This window comes from Austrofundulus limnaeus, unplaced genomic scaffold (assembly GCF_001266775.1).
Source record: "Austrofundulus limnaeus strain Quisiro unplaced genomic scaffold, Austrofundulus_limnaeus-1.0 Scaffold38, whole genome shotgun sequence".
Taxonomy (NCBI): Eukaryota; Metazoa; Chordata; class Actinopteri; order Cyprinodontiformes; family Rivulidae; genus Austrofundulus; species Austrofundulus limnaeus.
Genome location: NW_013952440.1, coordinates 2,576,420 through 2,596,856, shown reverse-complemented (window position 1 = coordinate 2,596,856; position 20,437 = coordinate 2,576,420). Strand labels below are relative to the sequence as shown.

Genomic DNA, 20,437 nt, shown 5'->3' with positions numbered 1-20,437 from the left:
CACACACACACACACACACACACACACACACACACACAGTGCCTCTTACTTTATTGAACTGTGATATTTGCACTTTTTTCCTCACTTCCCCCTGAAGCTCAGAAGTCATTTATTCTTGTGCTGCTGTTTAATATAAAAACTCGAAACAGGAAGCTGCTCGTGTGTGTGCTCATTCTGTGTGATTGACTTCCTTTTGTTTTGTGTGTCACAACCCTGGTGCCAAAGACAACCACAAGTTTCAACTGCAGCTCCCAGGGTAGAGAGAAAAACCTCTCTACAGAGCTCTAATGTAAGATTTACTGCTTCTGTAGTTTTATTTCTTTTTTAAATCTGTACTTATACAGACGAAAACACCAAAGTACAGACAAATACATGCGAGTAAAGTCTGAACTTTGTTTTTATGCGGCTGAGATCTGACGATCCTTTGCCAGCTTTGAGAAGATTTTCATTCATGCACAGCMTTTTGAGCCGTCTCCTTTTTGCGTTTCCTTTTTTCAGTTTTGCAGCTGAAGTTACAGCAGAGAAGAACCAGGGGAGAACAGATGATGCCACGTAAGTAAAGTTTGCCTCAGTCAATGATTATTTTGATGCGCTAAATAAAAAGGGGACCACCTAAGTGAATGCAATTACCTTCAAATGTAGTCTACATTAAAACATAGGTCACTGTAGGAAAAGTTAATATCTTCCCAGTTGTAGACAGGAGTCTGAGAGGTCTCAGTTTGGAGAATTGAGGCAAAATTCTTATTAAAGAGCTGAAAACTAAACTAAAAGCAATTGATTCATGCAAAATCCACAAGCTTTACTCATTTTTGACATAGATGATTATTTAGCCTAATATTTATTTACTCAAGATCAAGACAGTCTGTGTTTTAGTAATGATGCAGTGAAATATACGACGCAAAACATATTAAACAAATGAGTAAAATTATGAATAAAGTTGCTCTTGATCAACTTAACATTCTTTTTTTTTACTGGACAGTTTATCCATCATCCAACGTAGAATAAAATATAAAAAGTCCATTTCTCACCAACAGGAAGTGACTAATCAGAAACATTTTTTTAGGACAATATGTCAGTACCTCTGTGTTGTAACCACCGGTATCTTCAAACGTCAGCATCTACCTATGTGAATTTGTGAGAGGTCTCTCTTTTAGTCATCTCTGTGAGAATGACCTTCAGCAGTTTGTGAAGTGACATTGTGGTTTGAACAGGACCTTTTTCTTCTGATGCAGCACTTTCAGATTTTCAGAGTTGCGTTTCAAAATCTTCCTGCAACTGCAGTTTTTAATCTCCAAGAACAAGTGTTTTATTGTGCTCCGTGAAACGAACGTTACCTTCCCGTCAGGTATATTTTGAGAATAGAGAACTTTAGAGATTCCTTTGAAGGAATGCATGTCACCTGCAGTCATGCCTGAGTTTAAAACGGACATCTTCTCATCTTGAACAATGATCTGTTATTGTCGCTATTGTCAAATCTTGATTATAAATTTAGGCTCAAATACATTAGTTAGTTAACATCTAAAGTATGTGTAGCTCTCAGCTACTACCACATCAAATGTTAGCTCAAAATAACCTGAGTTATGGCCTATTGGTGTTGGCCTTTGCTCGATCAGATGTGGCAGCCATCTTATGATGCGTTCCAGTTGTCCTAGGGGGTCATAGTTTTGAGCTTCCGAGGTGTATTTTTCAATTGGAATACCCCCTGAAGTCAGAGTTTTAAGTCAAGAGGTCAACCTTAGCATCCTGAGCATGGGTTACGTCATTTCAACATGGCTGCTGCACGCATGAAACTCTTTACTTTTACATTTTTGTTTTGGCAGTTCTGTGCTGTTTAGTCAGACGTACTTGTTGTGCTTTATAGTGATTATTAAAAGGTATGTTTTAACACTGTTTGTACACTCAAAATGCTTCGTAGAGCCCTATTGTTGCAAGTGTCATTGTTGCCGAGCAAAAACATAGAAACACTTTTTCCGACGTTTGAACCTGGAATGCTTTCAACTCGGAACTGACGTCAATCCGGCTTCAGCATTTCGAGGTCCAATACAACTGGAACGCAGCATTAAATTGATTAGGTCAAAATATTAATCCATTGATGTACACACAATAATCACTTTAAACGAGTTTCATTTTAATATATCCGCTTGTTCATAAGATATTTTGCTAACAGACAGACAGGGCAAACTCTAAAATTAATGTCAGTCATTTAAAAATGATTTAATTGGACACGTTAATGATCAGACTACAGCTTTGGGATGACACTTAGTTACTACTACAGCAGATTTGAGCTCTTTTTTTGTAAAAATGACTGACTTAAAGCTACTTTTCTTTTTACTGACTTTGATTAACTGTGGCAGCCATCTTCAATTGGAGCAACTCCAAAAGTTAATCAGCTGAAGATGTACATCTAATAATTACCTTTTGAGAATTTTATTAAAACCAGTTTGGCGTTTCATGAAATATTTTGCTAACAGACAGTGAGGTGAACAAACACACAGGCAATTCATAATTACAGATAAAGAAAACCTATTTGAGTTATATGTACTATTAAAATCTAAATAATTCAAGTCATTTAAAGACAAACTGTCACCCCGCCCCCCTTAATAATTCTCTAAATGCCCTCTTCATTCTGTTCTGCCACAAGTTCTTGTAGCAAGGTCTGGAAACACTTATGTGAGTAAATTAGCAGCCTGAAAACTATTTGTGAGGACTTCTCATGCATTCACTTCACTACTGCAGGAGGATATTTACCATAAATACATTGAGTTTATTTTCCTTTCACTAAATGATGACATTACAGTTCAACACAATGACTGTTTCTTATCTGAACTGGCAGACAGCAGTAATAATAAGTGCTCAGATTGGTTAGAGAGCTTGAAAATTGGATGTGCAAAATGTAATTTGTCACTCTTTGCAATAAGTGGACAAATGGCCCTGTTAGTTTTTTTAAATCTGGGTTTTGAGCAAGCAGCATAWGTGGGTGTGAGAATGACTTGAGACAGAACCACAGACAAAGAGTGATCAGRGTTTAGTGTTATTTCAGTTCCTATCTGTCTGAGTTTCCTCCACTCTGCCTCTTTGAAGAAGCCGGCCGTGACAAAATGAAAATGCTTTTGTTCGTATGGTTTCACTCCGTTGTACTGCACACCTTCTGTCTTATCTGGTGTGGTTGCTCACGCCGAACCTGGAGTTAGAACTGCACRGCGGCTGCGCTGCACACATGAGGTATTAAACGTGTTTTTGAGAATTGGCAAGCCATGACTTTTACTGGCGTGGTGACGAAGTGTGTGTTGCAGATGAGAAATTGCAGTTTTTGACAAATAAATGAAACTTCGGGCTGTGAAGAAACAAGTTAAAAAAATTATAGCAGATTTGCTCCAAAACGTTTGTGCATAAGCCTGTTCTGTGTTTCTATAAAACTTTGGAACAACTTACCCAGATTGGCAGACAAGATTCAAGTTTTTTCGTCAGCTTTTTTCAAAATTGATCACACGAACAATCATTTTTTTGCTTCTAAAGGAGAAAAAAATATGGCCACTGTTTATAAATGCAACATTTATCATTTTTGAAAATATTCTCTAAGCAATATTTAAGCTCTTTTGAGAAAAGGTTATGCACAATTAATGTCTTACCTGTAATAGATAGCTCATTGAACAAGCTCAGTTTGGGAGAAGAGTTTAATCCTAGCTGGATTAGTGAGCTAACAGCTAATTTGAGCAAGGCTAGGATCAAATTGTATTACTGCCCTTTTAAAACTTTTCATAGCAGTTAAGTGCAAACAGTGTTTTAAACACCCTTACGTTATTGTCAGTTTTACAATCCATGTGTATTTACATGCATATCTACAGCTGTTAGCAACACAAACACACTTAGCACTGTGGGCAGAATGATATTTCTGCTGGAATAACCGGCCCAGGCATTGAGACAAGAAGGAGCGTATTAGAATGAGTAATGATGCAGTATTTTGGTCAAACAACTACATGAYTGAGATCATATTTTGCAGGTTTGGATGGACCATGCAGAGGCCACATCTATTGCAGCATAACTAAAAGAAAGCTCAGGAAACCCAGCCAACCGTAACTATAGGATGAATCAAAAAGGAAAGTCTTAAACCTGGTCTTAAGAAGTCCATGGTACTGGTAGCCCAATTTTTAGTACACTTCATAGTTTGASAAGTTTAGGTATACAATCAAATGCTCACTTGAATTACACATAAATGGTCCAGACACTCTTCATTTTCACTTCCATAACCAACAGGTTTGTTCCCATTTTTTTGTGTTTTTTTTAGTCTCTTTTACAAAACTTCAGATTAGACAACAGAGAAACCCCCATCCTACTTTAGTTTTGGAGTGTTTATTCTTCAAAAGGCTCTTAATCTTTCTCTGCAGTTTGAGTGTTTCCATTAACGTCTGGCCACAGCCRTTGATAGCTTGCACCAGTGTCTTTTTATAACTTACTGTCTGTTTCCCCTTTTTATCTCCTCATCATATCAACCATCCGCCAGCTTTGTGCTTTTAATTTCCATCTGTAATGTGTAACAAAATAATGTTCTTCTAGTAGCCTATAAACACCAAGACACTACTTGCTTTGACTCATTGTAAATACATATGTTGCATATTTTTTTACACTGGTGGAACATAAACAGTCCATCAACCTTAGATTGTTTTTCTGTGAATCCACTTCTATATACTTGAGTTTGTGTTCATGGGGCTTTTTCTTAGCTGTGACTCAACCAGTTTACTATTTTTATACTCGATATAAAAACAGGTTTATATACATGCTAAAATAAATCGAGAGTTCACACTTWGTGTCTTGGTTTGCAGAGGTTTTGGACCCAGGAGTGCAGGACGACACAAGGACCTMGGATTAAGTCTTTAAAACTGAAATCAAACAGCTAGAGTGGCGGTGACAACTTTCATAAACTGAGATGTAATCACAAGGAGTTCAATTTTTTAGGTGGCTCCCCTTTGTGGTGCCAAATTAGCCTGCCTAAGTCTCAGTTAATTAACATACACCTGTCACTTTAACTGTTCTGACATCTGAAGACTATCAAGAAAATGTGATTTTAGATCACTTGATGAAATGTAAAATAATTTGTTGCTGCCAGAGTTTTGGTGTAAGTTCATTTTATATTGAAGTATGATGGAATTGGAGTTGTTTTGGTCAGACCTAGAAAAAAAACATTATGAAGAATCTCATGCAACATTGCAAGATTTCACAGAGTATGTGTTGTGAATGATTCTCAGCTACTACCTCCTCAAACATAAGCTCARTATTGATAACATTGACATTGTTAAAAACGTTTTTGTTTTGGCTAATGTTGAACAGCTGCAACAATCATCAAGAAATGTACTGATTCCAAAAGTTAATCAATTAAAGATTAACATCTAATGATTATTGTTCAGCTTTCAAAATAATCTGCCCAGTGGTTTAAAGGGATCCCCGATTAGTTGTAACATTAGACTTTATTTGATAAATGCATTTTAACTGTAAAATAAAGACTGTAAAAATACTGTAGGCTGGTTAGTTTTTATAATTTTTCAGCTAAAAGTTTAAAAATATATTACACGGACGGGGCCATTTTATTTAYATGCAAARCATTCTGGGTAAATGATGACGTGGATGGGTCCTTGGTGCGAGGTTGCTAGTGAGCTATATCCACCCTGAAGGTTAATCTTGAACAGTATCTGATGATTAACTCTTTTAAATGAAACCAGAGAGAGTTGACATAGAGGAGAAGGTAGAAATGACTCAGCCTGTAACTGAAAATATAGATGGAAGACAACAGAGCTGCTTCATGGAAGAAGAACATCAGCTTAGCCTGTTAGCTTTAGCATTAGCCCCAACGCTATCGCTATATATGTATTAGCTCAGCGCTACACATTCTCTTCTCGTCACTGAGGTCCTCCATCCACATGACAGAGAGGGGAACGCAAAAATGACTCAGCCTGCAACTGAAAATATAGATGGAGGACCTCAGTTTAGTCTGTTAGTTTGTCGTGCTAGTGATGAGCTAATACAAATAAGGCAATATAGCATCAGCGCTAGCGCAAAGGCTAACAGGCTAAGATGATGTTCTTCTTCCATGAAGCAGCTCTGTTGTCCTCCATCCATATTTTCAGTTACAGGCTGTCATTTCTACCTTCTCCTCTCTGTCAACGCTCTCTGGTTTCATTTAAGAGTCGATCATCAGATATTGTCCAAGATTAACCTTCAGGGTGGATATAGCTCGCTCACACCAATGACCTATCCACGTCATCATTTACCCAGAATGCTTTGCGTGTAAATAAATTGGCTCTGTCTGTGTTAAAATATATTTTAAAAAAATTACAAACTAAACAGCCTACAGTATTTTTACAGTCTTTATTTTACAGTTAAAAGAAATGTTTATCAAATAAAGTTTAATGTTACAACTAATCGGGGATTCCTTTAAGATATTTGGCTAACAGACACAGACTGGGTAAAACATAACCATTTGCCTTAGATGGTAGACAATGCCAAGTAAAGAATACATGTGGATGCTAGTCTTACAGCTTCAAAGTCATTTGGCCTCCAGTGCCTTTTCTTTATATTTTTCTGTTTATTTTACAAATAAATAAGTTGGTTTAAAAGCTGACTTTTGGAGCAGTAAAGTGAAAGTACAGAAAAAGCTTTCAATTAAAACACAAGGGAAAACTAAACAGAGTGGGCATTAAAAGACCATCATTGCCAGAGGAAGTGAGGCTGTTCTCAAAGTTTAAAGGGTAGTGATGATGTTAGTTAGCTACTCATGCGAAAAAAGGGGGTCTTTATTCCTCTGACCTAGTCCCACCTCTCTCGGTTTTGTCCTCTTCAGCCTACCTGTGGTCTGCTGTACATCTCTTTCAGTTGTCTCGCTCCATGTTTTATTCTTCTTCTTCCTTCATCTGTGTTTCCAAAACTTTCTGCCCACCCATCCCTTCAGCCCCTCCTTGATCCCAGCTTTCATTCCCAAAGTCGTCGTCTGACAGGCTGGTTCACGCAGGGGGCTGCAAAGGCTGGTGGGAGGTCTGCGAGGGCCGATGTCTCCAGGGTGTGGGAGAGACGGGGAGGGGCATCGGGGGGACAGTGCTCAGTGACGTGAACTCAAGCTTGAACAGGTACCGCGAGTCTTTCTCAGAGTTACTCCAGTCGTATCTCTGTGAAGGTGTGAGTAAACAGAGCAGAAAGACTGGGTCAGAAACAGCTTCTGGTATCTGAGCTTGGCTGAGCTGTGTTTGACGTTGCACTGAGACAAGAAATTACACTGATGACTTGTATCTTTCCTGACTGTGTAACTGCTGCAGTTATGGCTAGTCCTGGATGTTACGTGAATTGACTGTGAAATACAGTGTGAACGCTGAGCGCTGAATGACTTTGCTTTCTATGTAAAGTTTACTTGTGCATCTGTTGGTTTTCTGCAAATACTCTGGTGTCCTTCACAAACAAAACACACAAAACTGAAGTTTTTTTATGACCAGTTTTCACTATTTTTCCATGTCATTTTTTTCCTTTTTTGTGGTCACTTGTCTATCAAAAATACAATCTTGTTGTAAAATATTTAAATGATATTCTCTTGTTTTCTACCAAAATGGTTCTGTCTATGAAAAGCTGTAGCAGCGCACTTTCAAGTCCCGGCACATTTTAGAGCTTGAAGCTTTATTTTTTGCAGGATGGTTAACATGCAGGAAGCTGGACTGAGGTCATTGTGTGAACACCGAACCGGTTTCAGAAATTCAACCTCTTTCGTTCTGCTTTTTGGACTGAAGTGATCCGTCTCCACCCTATTAGAGTTTTACTTTGACTCAGTGATGATCGGCCTTTTCTGGGATATTACACATTCAGTTCTGTCATGGTGGACAAGTACACGAGGTCGTACGGTGAGAGCAGGCATTGACTACGCTCATTTGAGGCAAAGGTTCGACGATACAAAGAAAAGGGCAAAAATATCCATCCTTTAATCAAATGCATTGACTGTGTAGTGTCCAAAGAGTGGGGGGTTTGTCTCGGGAATGCACAGATGTGAGGCCTCTGAGTTTCCAGCTTTAGAGCTCGGCACATATTACCACATTAGGACAGAAGAACGCTTAAGGTATACCGTGACAAGATTTATGTACATCTGTGGAAAACCTATAAAGAGCCTTGTACGCCCCCGCTCTTCGCCTTCGTTCTCCATCTTTCTTACTTGGTGAACCATTTGGCTTGGAGGCCACAATTTGGTTTTTGGCTGTAATCTCCTGAACTGCAAAAATAAAGGTTCTTGCTGTTCAATCAGCCTGTTTTTCCAGAGTCCTTTTTCATTGAACAACAGCAGTTCCACTTCAACTGGAAGACTTGGTATTTTCTACACCTCAACTGGTAAATTTGTGATGATATACTGAAAAACTGTAATAGAGAACAGTGAACCATTTCACTGAATCACAGGATATTACCACGAATACAGGGAAACAACATTCAACCAATAACCCACAATGCATTGCATTTACAGTATCCTACCATAAAGACAGAATATTGTGGTTCTTATGAGAAACTTGATGTTTTATTGTAAATTGACAGCAGGGTATAAATGTCTACATCTGTGATCATCTACATCATGAAGTTGTTTTTCTCTTCTCAGTAGCATGACAAGATGCTGCAATGCTAACGCCCTCTGTGATTCTTTTTTTTTTCTAACTTCGGTTTCTTTTTTATTCTTTCAGCACTTAAAAGTCCAGCCGCCTTCAACGAGCAGAGACGCAGCTTGGAACGAGCTCGAGTGAGTGTGTCGCCCTCAAAACGCTGTCTGTCTTCAAAAGGCTGTGCAGCTTGCTGCATCATTTACAGCAGCTCCTGTAATATAATCAGAATCAAAATACTTTATTGATCCCCAGGGGGAAACTGCAATTATTACAGCTGCAACCATTCAAGTGAGAATTAGAGATAAAAATATAAATTAAAAATATTAATGAAATAAGCATAAACACTCTGAAGAAAACAAACAAACACATAAAACAATAATCATACTTGGGCATCTATACAGTGTAAATAGAAAATAAAAACAGTGATATAATCTAAAGATAAAAACAGTATGGCTGGTGCAAAGTTCCCATCAGATATTGTTAGATGATATAAGAATAGGTGATGATAGTGATTTTGCACATGTTRGATTAAGGTGTCRTAGATGAATAAATAAAGTGCACAGATGTATTAAAGTGACAGATGACTTATGGTATGTCCCACATGATATAGAAATTCTGGACAAGATGAGCAAAAGCTGAAAAGTCCCTGTCTGCTCAGAATGTAAAAGCTGTTATTGGGCTGTGAGGTGCAATGCAAACGTATCTACTAAATCAGTGATCTCCCCACAACAACTTCATCTGTATTTATGAGATGGAAAGTGGAAAGTCTCTGAAAAAGAAATACCTAAAAAGGTAYTTATTTTTTGTTTCAAATACATGAAACACACGTTAGGAGTGTGCCATGCTGAACTAATGTTAAGTTTGTGTAAAGTTCAAACAGATAAAAGAAAATATATTTGCTTAAACTCGTCAAAACCATTATGTTAAATTAAAGGCCTAGCCTGAGTTTTGGACTAAGATCATCTTMTGTTGAGAAATAATGGGAAATGTAGTCATTTAGGTCAAAACCTTATAAGTGTTATGCACACTTTCACACAATGTGGTGTGATCTTATGTAATCTGTTAGTCCTAGAGGATGTGTTGGGAAAGACTCTCTGGGCAGCTGGTGCAGTGGYTAAACCAGCAACCCTCTAACAGGAGGGTCACAGAGTCCCCGTTCCYTCCTTCTCAGTGTCCAGTGTCCTCTGTCAGCCTGTGCCAGGGCAGCCGTGGCTACRATGTAGCTTACCACCATCAGTGTATGATTGACTGTAGTGTAAAGTGCCCTGGAGTCAGTAGGGACAAAGAGCTATACAATTTCAGGCCATTTACTATTTTACCATCTACCATGACATGAACCACACTGAAGTTTAAATCAGCATGTGAGTAACTGACTCAGTTATAGCCATCTCTRTGTTGGCTAAGGTCAATTTTTTGTGGTGGTTATTGAGTTATAGCTGTACATCCGATGCTTAATGGCCTAATGTTTCAATAGAAAAATTCACAAGATAATTTTGCTAACATGACAGACAAGTGAACACCCATTTCTGCCCGCTGTTTGCCTTTTGGCACTGGCAAATTGTGACATTTCACTGTTTTCTCTCTTCAGACTGACGATGGTCTGAAAAGGAAAATCCAAAGTGAACCAGAGAAATCAAAGCTGATCAAGCTGCACATCTCAGATGGTGAGCAACAGATCATCACCTCTACCTATTTATACGTTTGGACCAAACTAACAAATAAACATAAAGAATCAATGTTTTTTTTTWWATATAGAGAYGCCAGAAGAACCATTGCTTCAACAKAAGCAGTTACAGTTGAAGAAAGCTCGCCTTGGTCATGATTTAAATGAGAAGCTCGCTAACAGGCCGGGTCCCATGGAGCTGATCCACAAAAACATTTTACCTGCTCCCTCCAGGATTAAACAGGTCCTTACTGGTAAGTCACAACTTGCTATTGACAAAAGTCTGTAAAACAAAAAWTGTATTTTATAACTTGTATTTACTGTATGAATACCATAGTCATTTTTTATGACATTTTATTTTATTTTTACTTTTTGCACTTGATTAGTAGACCTGTTTATGAGTTGATTTGTTGGAAAATTATTTTGACTTTTTGTCCTGTTTTTTATTTTATTTTATTTTATTTTATTTTATTTTATTTTATTTTATTTACAGTATATGTTGACTGAATGCAACTATATCTGTCTGGCCCAGTTCAGGCCCACACAATTCACTTGGCCCAGATACTGCAAAGAGTCGATGGTGTTTCATGGATGAGCCTGCATCACATAAACCAAATCATAACTGGGCCAGTTGTGGCATTGACAGATTTGGGCCATAAATTAAACCACAACCAGGCCATTTATGGCATGCCATGTTAAAAAGAGTATCATCACTTCCAGATACTGACCCACACTGACAAACTTGCCATCAGCCCGTGCCAGCTTGACACCAGATCTGGNTTTTATTTTATTTTATTTTATTTTATTTTATTTTATTTACAGTATATGTTGACTGAATGCAACTATATCTGTCTGGCCCAGTTCAGGCCCACACAATTCACTTGGCCCAGATACTGCAAAGAGTCGATGGTGTTTCATGGATGAGCCTGCATCACATAAACCAAATCATAACTGGGCCAKTTGTGGCATTGACAGATTTGGGCCATAAATTAAACCACAACCAGGCCATTTATGGCATGCCATGTTAAAAAGAGTATCATCACTTCCAGATACTGACCCACACTGACAAACTTGCCATCAGCCCGTGCCAGCTTGACACCAGATCTGGCCCACACCTGTCTGCTTTGTGGACAACATGTATTAAACCCATCCATTACATGGCAACCAACAGCTTGGAGCTTTTAAAGAACTCCATGAAGAGTCCATGAATAACAGACAACATCCTTTATTAGGAGAATCGCACACTAGTTGTAGAGCTGACAATCTAAATTAATGAGCAAATTAGTACAAGTCTCACAGGTAATTAGCCCCAACCTCTGAATTTTCAATGTCAACATGACAAAATGAACAGGGATCAGTACCATCTAAATTGGAAACACAAAAAGACACAATACCTAATCACTCCAGACAGTGAGTCCAGCTGTTTGACTGATGTAGGGTAGTTAAAGTGCAAAAATTCAACATCATACTATTCTGGGAGCATAGTCATCTTTGACATTGCAAAAAAAAAAAAAATAACCACAGTGGTATTGTAGCCACTTTTGAGGAGGACGTGCAACACACAGAGCGCAAACAGGAGGTAACTCATCACATTATTGGATCAGAGGATATTAAATCAGCCCCATGTTGTGTTTATATCCTCGCCTGCTGGCAAATTAATGGCCAGCAGTGAGCTCTACATAGCAGCTCCTGTAATTAAATAACACCAATATATTAAAAAATAAAATAAAATCTCYACAGCGAGTCCAGGGGATCCTAGCAGGCACTATTATTCCCTAAATCCCGGTGAAGACTCATAAGTCTGCATAATAATAAGATGATTAYATGATAAGCCTGAGGGGAAAATTAGCTGGGGCATGAAGGCTTGGATATATTGCTGTGCTGTGGGATGGCTCAACCTTTCCACTGCCTGCTAATGTGGACATTTTGTACCGTGTTTAACTCGYACACCATATCCTTTCTGTTGTTTTCAGTGATGTTAGATGGTTGTCTGGTAAACTTCTTTGTTTTTAGAGGAAGGAACTTATCACAGGTCACACTTCATGCTGCAAATGTCATATTTTGAACTTAAAAATACACTCAGTGTTCAGCATTAATGTGCAGTATTTTTTTCCAGATTTGAATTAAATATTAGTGATTCCATACCTCTTACTTTTGTATTCTGAAGTCAACATAGCATAAACCTTGATTTGGAAAAAGTTCTGCACTTATCACACTTTTGTTTTAGAGACAAGTAACCCTCCCAGAAGCAGAGACAGCAAAGCAAATTATCCTCAATAGTGAAGTGGATTGAAAGGAGCAGGTTAAATAGAGCAAATTAGGATATTTTTTTCCACATTTGGTAATTTTATTATTAATTAAATCAGAAATAGTTTTCTGTCTTATCCATTGTATTTAAACTATAAACTATGTAWACCAGAACTGGATGTTTGTGCCATGACGCTTTGGTTTGATAATAAAACTGTACAAAGTAGATATTATGTTTAATTTTCAGAGATTTCTGAGTGAAAATTTTGAAAATTTCAGTGTGGGAAATGTGTAGAAACCCTGAGTTGACTGAATTTAGGAAAGTGTTTGCTAGCACATTAGCCATYAGCACAGGCTGCAGGAGTTGATGTGAAAAAGGAGAACCTGTGAAATGCTAATATCTGAATGTGTAGCTATTATTTTTTATGATGTCTACAAGAAAGTTCAACCAAAATGAATCCCTTCTCTATAGGAACACAACTTCAGAAGGCCTCAAGAATGATCTCGTCATGCAGTGAAGACAGTGACGACAGTCTGTCTCCAGAGCAGCCAGTAAGCCAGAACTGTCCTCTTGACCTGAGATCTATAAGTTACTTGAGTGAAAAAATGTCTGGAAGCCACACCCCATCTCCTACCCAGGTAGGATCCATAACTCAGCATTCCCTGCCTAAAGTCTGAYAAACCTGTTTGGAACAGTTGCTTTCATTATGTTGCATTGGTGACCATCAGAAGTAACTCAAACCTTTCCTCTTCCAAATCAGGTCATTCCATCAGCCCTTCCTTTTCAGCCAAGTTCCTGCTCTCCATTAAACTTGAGCAAACCTGTGCAGAGGACAAGCGTTGACTCTCAAATCAAGGTACAGTAACTGCACAGGTCCAAAACTGTTTCACAATTCTGGGCCACAAGTATGAAAAAAAAAAACTGACTATTTGTACTTTCATTTTACTTTTATCTGCCTCATAAATAGCTGTGGAGACTGAAAATAAAAACACCTAAACAACACTGTCTCTCTTGTTTTGTCCCAGCCTAAATTAAACTCCAGCCGGCTCACCCAGAAACACAAGAAAACCAAAGACAACAAACCAAAGGTAGGTATTTCCATTTCTTGTCTTTTGGCAATGTGTAAATGCTTTTGCTGAAAAAAGCTGTAAATGTGTCTCCTTTTAGTTAAAGAAGCTAAAGTACCATCAATACATCCATCCAGACCAGAAGGGAGATAAAGAGCCTCCGCCCAACATGGATTCATCCGTATCCAAGATCCTCCAGCAGCAGCAGCTCTTCCTACAGCTCCAGATACTTAGTCTGCAGCAACAAAACAACATCCAAACCATCCAGCTTGCACCACACAAGTTCGTGGATCAGTTTTACGCACAATGAAAATCAGCCACTTCCCAATATTAGTTGCTATAGTTTTAGTTTGAAACGTGGAATGCACAAGATGTTTGGARCGTCTGGTTACCTTGAAGGTATATTTTTGCTAGGGATGTCCCGATCCAGACTTTTTGGCTCCCGATACAATCCGATTTTTTTTAATGATTAGTCTTTCCAATACCAATCCAATAACTTTATTTCTTTATTTCTTTCCAAGTGACAAGGTTGCTAGTATTAAAACGAGCCCTGCTGTTCCCACCACAAGAAACATCCAGTTTGCAGATTTTGTAAGATGCAGTTTCAGCATCATTGTTTTCCAATGAAAAGTGTTCCCACACTGTGGACATGGTTGTATACTTGTGTGTGTTTTGACTTCTTAACAGCAGTTGTAAAGCATGATGATGCTGAAAACTGTCGTGAAAATTGGATCGGCCCGATCACATGACTAAATCTGATTCTACCCGATTTTCAAAAAATGGCCATATCTGCCACTGATACTGAGGATCTGATCGGGACATCCCTAATATTTGCCTACCTTTCTATCTCTCCGGCAGAGACCAGGAACCATCCTCTCCTTCCACGCCCACTTCTCCACTGCCTCTACCGGCTGCTGTTTCTTCAGCTGCCCTCTCCAACCGGCACAACTACATCCATCTGAGCTCTCCTGCTGTACGGGAAACACTGCCGCTGCAGCCAAATCTGGATGGAATGAAGGTTGAAGAAGTTCATGTTTTTTTTCAAACTACACAATAATTCAATTGATGTGGGTATCGTATTTGCTTGGAGTCAATCTTGTTCAAGATGGCTGCCACAGATAATCAATCTTACAGGCTAAAAAATGGTCTGTRACTCAGTCAGTTTGACAGATATTCAGCWAAAGTTTGATGTGGTAGTTGTTGAGAGTAGTTCTTAAGACATACTCCGAGCTCTAGCAAAGCACGAGGTCTCACAAAATGGCCTGAAATTTAATGRTAATTTCAAGGTTTGACCCAAACTACATTGTTTTTCTATACATGAGATGACCTTATTTTAAAATTCTGGTGTAGAAGGTGATGGGAGATGTGCCTTCCTGCAAGAAATGGTAGATTTTTGATTTTTGAGTCTGTAAGGAGGAAAACACAAAAAGAATGTAAGATTAATAAAACTGATTCATGATTAGTGATTTGAAAATACGTAAAGTCTGAAAAATCACGTAGAAAAATATTGGATGAGAAAGTGTTTAGTATGCAGGGAAAACAAAGCAATGAAGAGAAGAGTTTTGCAGGTATCACTTTATTCACTATAAAAGTACAAGAGACAGAATGAGGAAAATCAAAGCTTCCTTATTGAATTTGAACTATATTAAAGTAGATAGAGCTTGAAAAATATATATTTTTGTGTCTTGCTGACTTAAAGTGACTGCTGAAAGGGAAGACAAATTATTCACTCCTCTTTTTTSTTCCTTAATCCATTTTGCAATTTTCCTTTTGCTTTTACCCTAATCTTTTTTATTTATTTATTTATTTATTTATTTATTTATTTATTTATTTATTTATTTATTTATTTATTTTTACATTCTTTTCCTCTTAGGTGGCGGAACTAAAGTCAGAACTGAAGATGCGCAGCTTGCCAGTCTCTGGCACCAGAAAGGACCTGATAGAGAGGCTGAGGGCTCACCAGGAGCTGAACCCAGGCAGCGACACCACCTCCTCTCCAACAGCAGGGAGCACTACAGAGCCGGAGCCTGAACGAGCAGGAAAATCCTCTAAAAACACCAACAACTACAGCAACAAGGCATCACAAGAGCAGCCCTTTCAACGCCATCACACATCTCCTCTGAATGGTATGTGAGCAGATTAAAATGACCCAAAATTCTTTCTTTTTGCTTTAATGGCTTGATCAGAATTATATGTTAGTTCTGTCTGTTTTTCAATTGAAATGTGTCACTTGTAAATGTCTGAAATATAAAGTCTCATTTATTGGCTTTTAGTCGATAAATTCAAAAGTGAAATAATAAATTGGAATTAAAACGTTCTGCCTCTTTAAGGCACACCTTTAAATAAACTTGTGTTTAACTGATGCAGGAAGTTTCAGTGCAACTTCKCAGCAGATTTTGAGACACGGTGGCAACATAACACTCCACATCCCACAATGCAAATCACTGGATGCCATGAGTCCAAGGAGCTCAAGCTCCTGTCCATCTGGAGAACAGGTAACACAATAATCAACTTTTGTATGTTAAAATAGCATCAAAGTGTTCATCTTTCAGTTTCAAATCAAATCACTATATTATAACATTAAACATAAAAAGAAACATCACCAGTTTATGTTGAAATTCCTGCCATAACACAAATAGGTGCAGGCTAAAACTTCTGTAGATTCAGTTGATTTGAATTTGACAGCTGATAAAAAAATTTAATATTCTGCTTTGGATGGCAAMGTTTGAAACAAAGATCCTGTGATCTATTAGCTCTCAGAGTATGATGGGGGATGACTTTTAGTCACTGACATGGCCACCTTGATTAATGAAAGCTTCATTAAAATCCATCCAGTGATTTTTAAGATATTTTGCTAATAGACCAGAGGTCTTCAGCATTGAGGTAGTGACTTCCTAGTGGTTCTGTAGATGTACTGCAGGAAGGTTGTGAGGTATTTGTTTAATTAGACCCCCCCCCCTTTAAAATTTACAGTTATGTCTTTATGTTAAAGGGATCCCGATTAGTTGTAACATTAGACTTTATATGATAAACATATACTTTTACTGTAAAATAAAGAATGTAAAAATACTGTAGGATGTTAAGTTTTTATAATTTTTATACTAAAAGTTTAAAAATATATTACATGGATGGCGCCATTTTATTTACATGCCAAGCATTCTGGGTAAATGATGACGTGGATAGGTCCTCKGTGCGAGGCTGCTAGYGAGCTATATCCACCCTGAAGGTTAATCTTGGACAATATCTGATGATCGACTCTTTTAAATGAAACCAGAGAGCGTTGACAGAGAGGAGAAGGTAGAAATGACTCAGCCTGTAACTGAAAATATGGATGGAGGACAACAGAGCTGCTTCATGGAAGAAGAACCTCAGCTTAGCTTGTTAGGTTTAGCATTAGCCCTGATGCTATCACCGTATATATGTATTTGCTCAGCGCTACACATTCTCCTCTCGTCACTGAGGTCCTCCATCCACATGACAGAGAGGGAAACACAAAAATGACAGCCTGCAACTGAAAATATGGATGGAGGACCTCAGTTTAGCCTGTTAGTTTGTCGCGCTAGCACTGAGCTAATACATGTAAGGCAATATAGTGTGGGCACTAGCGCAAAGGCTAACAAGCTAAGCTGAGGTTCTTCTTCCATGAAGCAGCTCTGTTGTCCTCCATCCATATTTTCAGTTACAGGCTGAGTCATTTCTACCTTCTCCTCTCTGTCAACGCTCTCTGGTTTCATTTAAAAGAGTCGATCGTCAGATATTGTCCAAGATTAACCTTCAGGGTGGATGTATTGTAGCTCGCTAGCAGCCTCGCACCGAAGACCTAGATGATGTCATCATTTACCCAGAATGCCTTGTGTGTAAATAAAATGGCTCCGTCCGTGTTAAAACATGTTTTAAAAATTTTTTAAAAACTAAACAGCCTACAGTATTTTTACAGTCTTTATTTTACAGTTAAAATAAAAGTTTATCAAATAAAGTTTAATGTTACAAATAATCGTGGATCCCTTTAAGTGGTAAATGGCCTAAAGTTGTAAAGTTCTTCGTCAAATCAGAGCACTCCAAAGCGCTTCACACTACATTCATTCATCCATTCATATATTGGTGGTGGCACACAGACTGACAGAGGCGACACTGCTCTGCACCAACTCTGCCAGGCCCTCTGACCACCTCCAGCAGGCAAGGCAGGTGAAGTGTCTTGCTCAGTGACACAACGACTGAGATGGACAGAGCGAGGATTCGACCTGGCAATCCACTGGTTACAGAACAAACCTCTACCTATTGTAGCCTCAGTCATCCCGTTTATGTGAATAGTTCTGCATTTTATGCAAAACAAGACAGTTTGTTCACAGCAATGGCATTATTAGGCTATCACACTTTTGTTTTCAAACGTTTTGAACGTACTTTTACACACAATCTAAGAAATCAAATGTTGAATTCACTTAACCAAGCTGGTTCCACTAATCCGAGTTGAATCATTTATTTATGTTTACTCAACCGGGTGTGTTGACATAACTTGGTTAAGTAATTTCAACACTTAGTTTTTTTTAGTGCAGAAACAACTCTTTTAAATTTGTAATGTGTAACTAGGTGTTTAACTTTAAAGCAAAAAAAGTAAAAGTATTTTTATGTTTTGAATATAACCTAATTACAAAAGGTAACAATAAAAAAAGGTTGGTAAAATTACAAATCCTCAAAAAAAATTATGAACCTACTATAATAAAGTAAATGCACTTTGTTACTATACACCTGTGTTATTAGGGATAATTAAAAAGTAATGAACACAAGTAAGGCAAACCACATTCTTTGATAAACCAGTATATAAATGAAGAGATATTTTCAGTGTATAATAGCTTATATTCTAAGCTTATGATTCAAATGTTTGTTTTGAACAAAATTGTATTTTTTTTTACCTATGTGTTTAAATAAGGCCTTTATTAACCCTGACAGCATCTGTTTTGTTTTCAACAGATGAATGTTCCTCTCACTGAGCTGAGCCTGCCTCCATCTTCAGTGCCTCGGCTTCCTGCGAACATTAAAGAGGAGCCCTCGTGCTCCACCCCACCACCTTGTCAGTTCCCTTTAAAGTCTGCCTCTCTGCACAAACACCACTTGGTCTCTCCTGCTGCCCCCACCGCTTCAGCTGCAGCTTCTTCTGTTGACAAAGACAGAATGCTGCAGGAGAAAGATAAGCAGATTGCAGAGCTTACCAGGATGCTGTGGCAGAAGCAGAGGCTGGTGGAGGAGCTCAAGGTACTGGTGGAAAAAAAGAACAGAGAAGCACAAGCTCCAGAGCCACAAATTCCTCCAAGAGTGAAAGCAGAGCCACCTGAGAACTCAAACGTGGCTCTTTCAGCCAGCTCTTCGCCTCTTTCCCTTCAGATATTGTCAGCTGTAATAGATAAAGTAACCATAAAACAGGAAGCCGTTGATGCAGATGCGGGCGCATTTGTGCAAACCTCAGTTGGATTACAGCGATCTCTGACCCAAGCGGAGCAGAGTAAGATTTGTCTGCAACTCAAGCCCGAGATGAAGAGTTTGCAGAATAAACGAGAACACGTTCGTCTCCAGCGGTCTGCTCTGCAGCTGGTGCAGCAACAGACCGTACAAAACCTTTTACTACAGCGGCAGCACAAGGTCCACAGTCAGACGCCRGAATTTCAACAGGGACTTTGTCAGCAGGGACAAAAGAAAACCCAAAAACTCACAAATCAAGAGCAGCAACCAAAGAAATGGGTTCAACTGAAGCAGCAAAAGCAAAAACAGAGTAAACAACTGCAGCGGGTACAAACAGCGGTGACACATCTGGATCAGCAACAAGTAAATTCATCAAATTACAACATTTGATTTGAACAGCTGAACTTCAATATTCTGTTAAACTCCCACATATTGACAATATTTGTTTGGTCTCCGCACAGGTGTCTCAACCAAACGTCAAGCAGCAGTCGAGTATAACTCCYCCTTTTCTGCCAGATCTTCTGAAACACGAATCCAGCCCAACTCTGGTCAGGAACAGCAACAATGATGGCCACTTCCTGATTCCCCTGACCAATTGCACGACGAGAGAAAGAAATGACCCTGAGGTAAAGACCACAAATGACATTAAACTGCATGTGTGCATTAGAAACTCTTCAGTTATTTCCAGCGCCTGAAAACAGTAAATACCCATCCTTAGGCCTCCTTCACACAAGGTAATGACCATGCTACACTCTCCCTGACCTACACAGCCTATTAAAGGGATACTCTAGTTATTCTCAATGCCCTGTTAATGAGTTAATGATGGTTATCAGCTACAACATCAGCCACAGAGCACATAGTAGTAAGGAGAAAGAAGCCAAGATCTTTATCCAGGCTAGGCTAATATCTAGCCAAACAAGTGCTAGGTTMTCATGTTTTCAGGTTTATAGTATACTCGTGCCAAAGAACACTACATGTAGCATTTTGTCATTTTTGTGAAGAGTTAACTCTGAAAAACAAAAACAAAAAAACTGTCTATCAATTGCAAAGATGTTTGTCTCTTTCTTCAAGTGGGGGTCTCTGTAGTAGGGGAGTTTTTTGGCTGTGTAGACAGAGTTTGGCTGTGTCCAAAACGGTGGGCCGGGTCCTCCGAAGGCTGAATTCGTCGGCCGCATACATCACAGCGCCGCTACGAAGGCTGTCCAAAACCAAAGACTCCTCCAATGCGGCCGACAAATGTGTCTGTCCTTTGGCCCGAATTAAAGGACTAGTCGGATGGATCCTTCCCGGCCCACCATATCCAATTAAGCATTGCGGGCCGGCCGGAGATTTTTTTATGCTAGTAATGACGGACAAAGCGAGAGAAAAGAATATATTTTAAATAAAAATATGG

The 20,437-nt window shown here is 38.7% G+C and overlaps 1 protein-coding gene across 1 annotated transcript in view; it reads left to right on the top strand.

The window, feature by feature from the left end:
- mrtfa (myocardin related transcription factor A) overlaps nucleotides 1-20,437 on the top strand; it is a 31,542-nt gene that overhangs the window by 7,273 nt on the left and 3,832 nt on the right. The window contains exons 2-14 of the mRNA XM_014006839.1: nucleotides 499-552; nucleotides 8,694-8,749; nucleotides 10,201-10,276; nucleotides 10,368-10,529; nucleotides 12,995-13,161; nucleotides 13,284-13,379; nucleotides 13,549-13,611; nucleotides 13,691-13,872; nucleotides 14,449-14,608; nucleotides 15,464-15,716; nucleotides 15,958-16,085; nucleotides 18,559-19,407; nucleotides 19,506-19,670. Coding sequence (XP_013862293.1) covers nucleotides 499-552; nucleotides 8,694-8,749; nucleotides 10,201-10,276; nucleotides 10,368-10,529; nucleotides 12,995-13,161; nucleotides 13,284-13,379; nucleotides 13,549-13,611; nucleotides 13,691-13,872; nucleotides 14,449-14,608; nucleotides 15,464-15,716; nucleotides 15,958-16,085; nucleotides 18,559-19,407; nucleotides 19,506-19,670 — 2,411 coding nt within the window. The remainder of the gene's footprint in view (nucleotides 1-498; nucleotides 553-8,693; nucleotides 8,750-10,200; nucleotides 10,277-10,367; nucleotides 10,530-12,994; nucleotides 13,162-13,283; nucleotides 13,380-13,548; nucleotides 13,612-13,690; nucleotides 13,873-14,448; nucleotides 14,609-15,463; nucleotides 15,717-15,957; nucleotides 16,086-18,558; nucleotides 19,408-19,505; nucleotides 19,671-20,437) is intronic.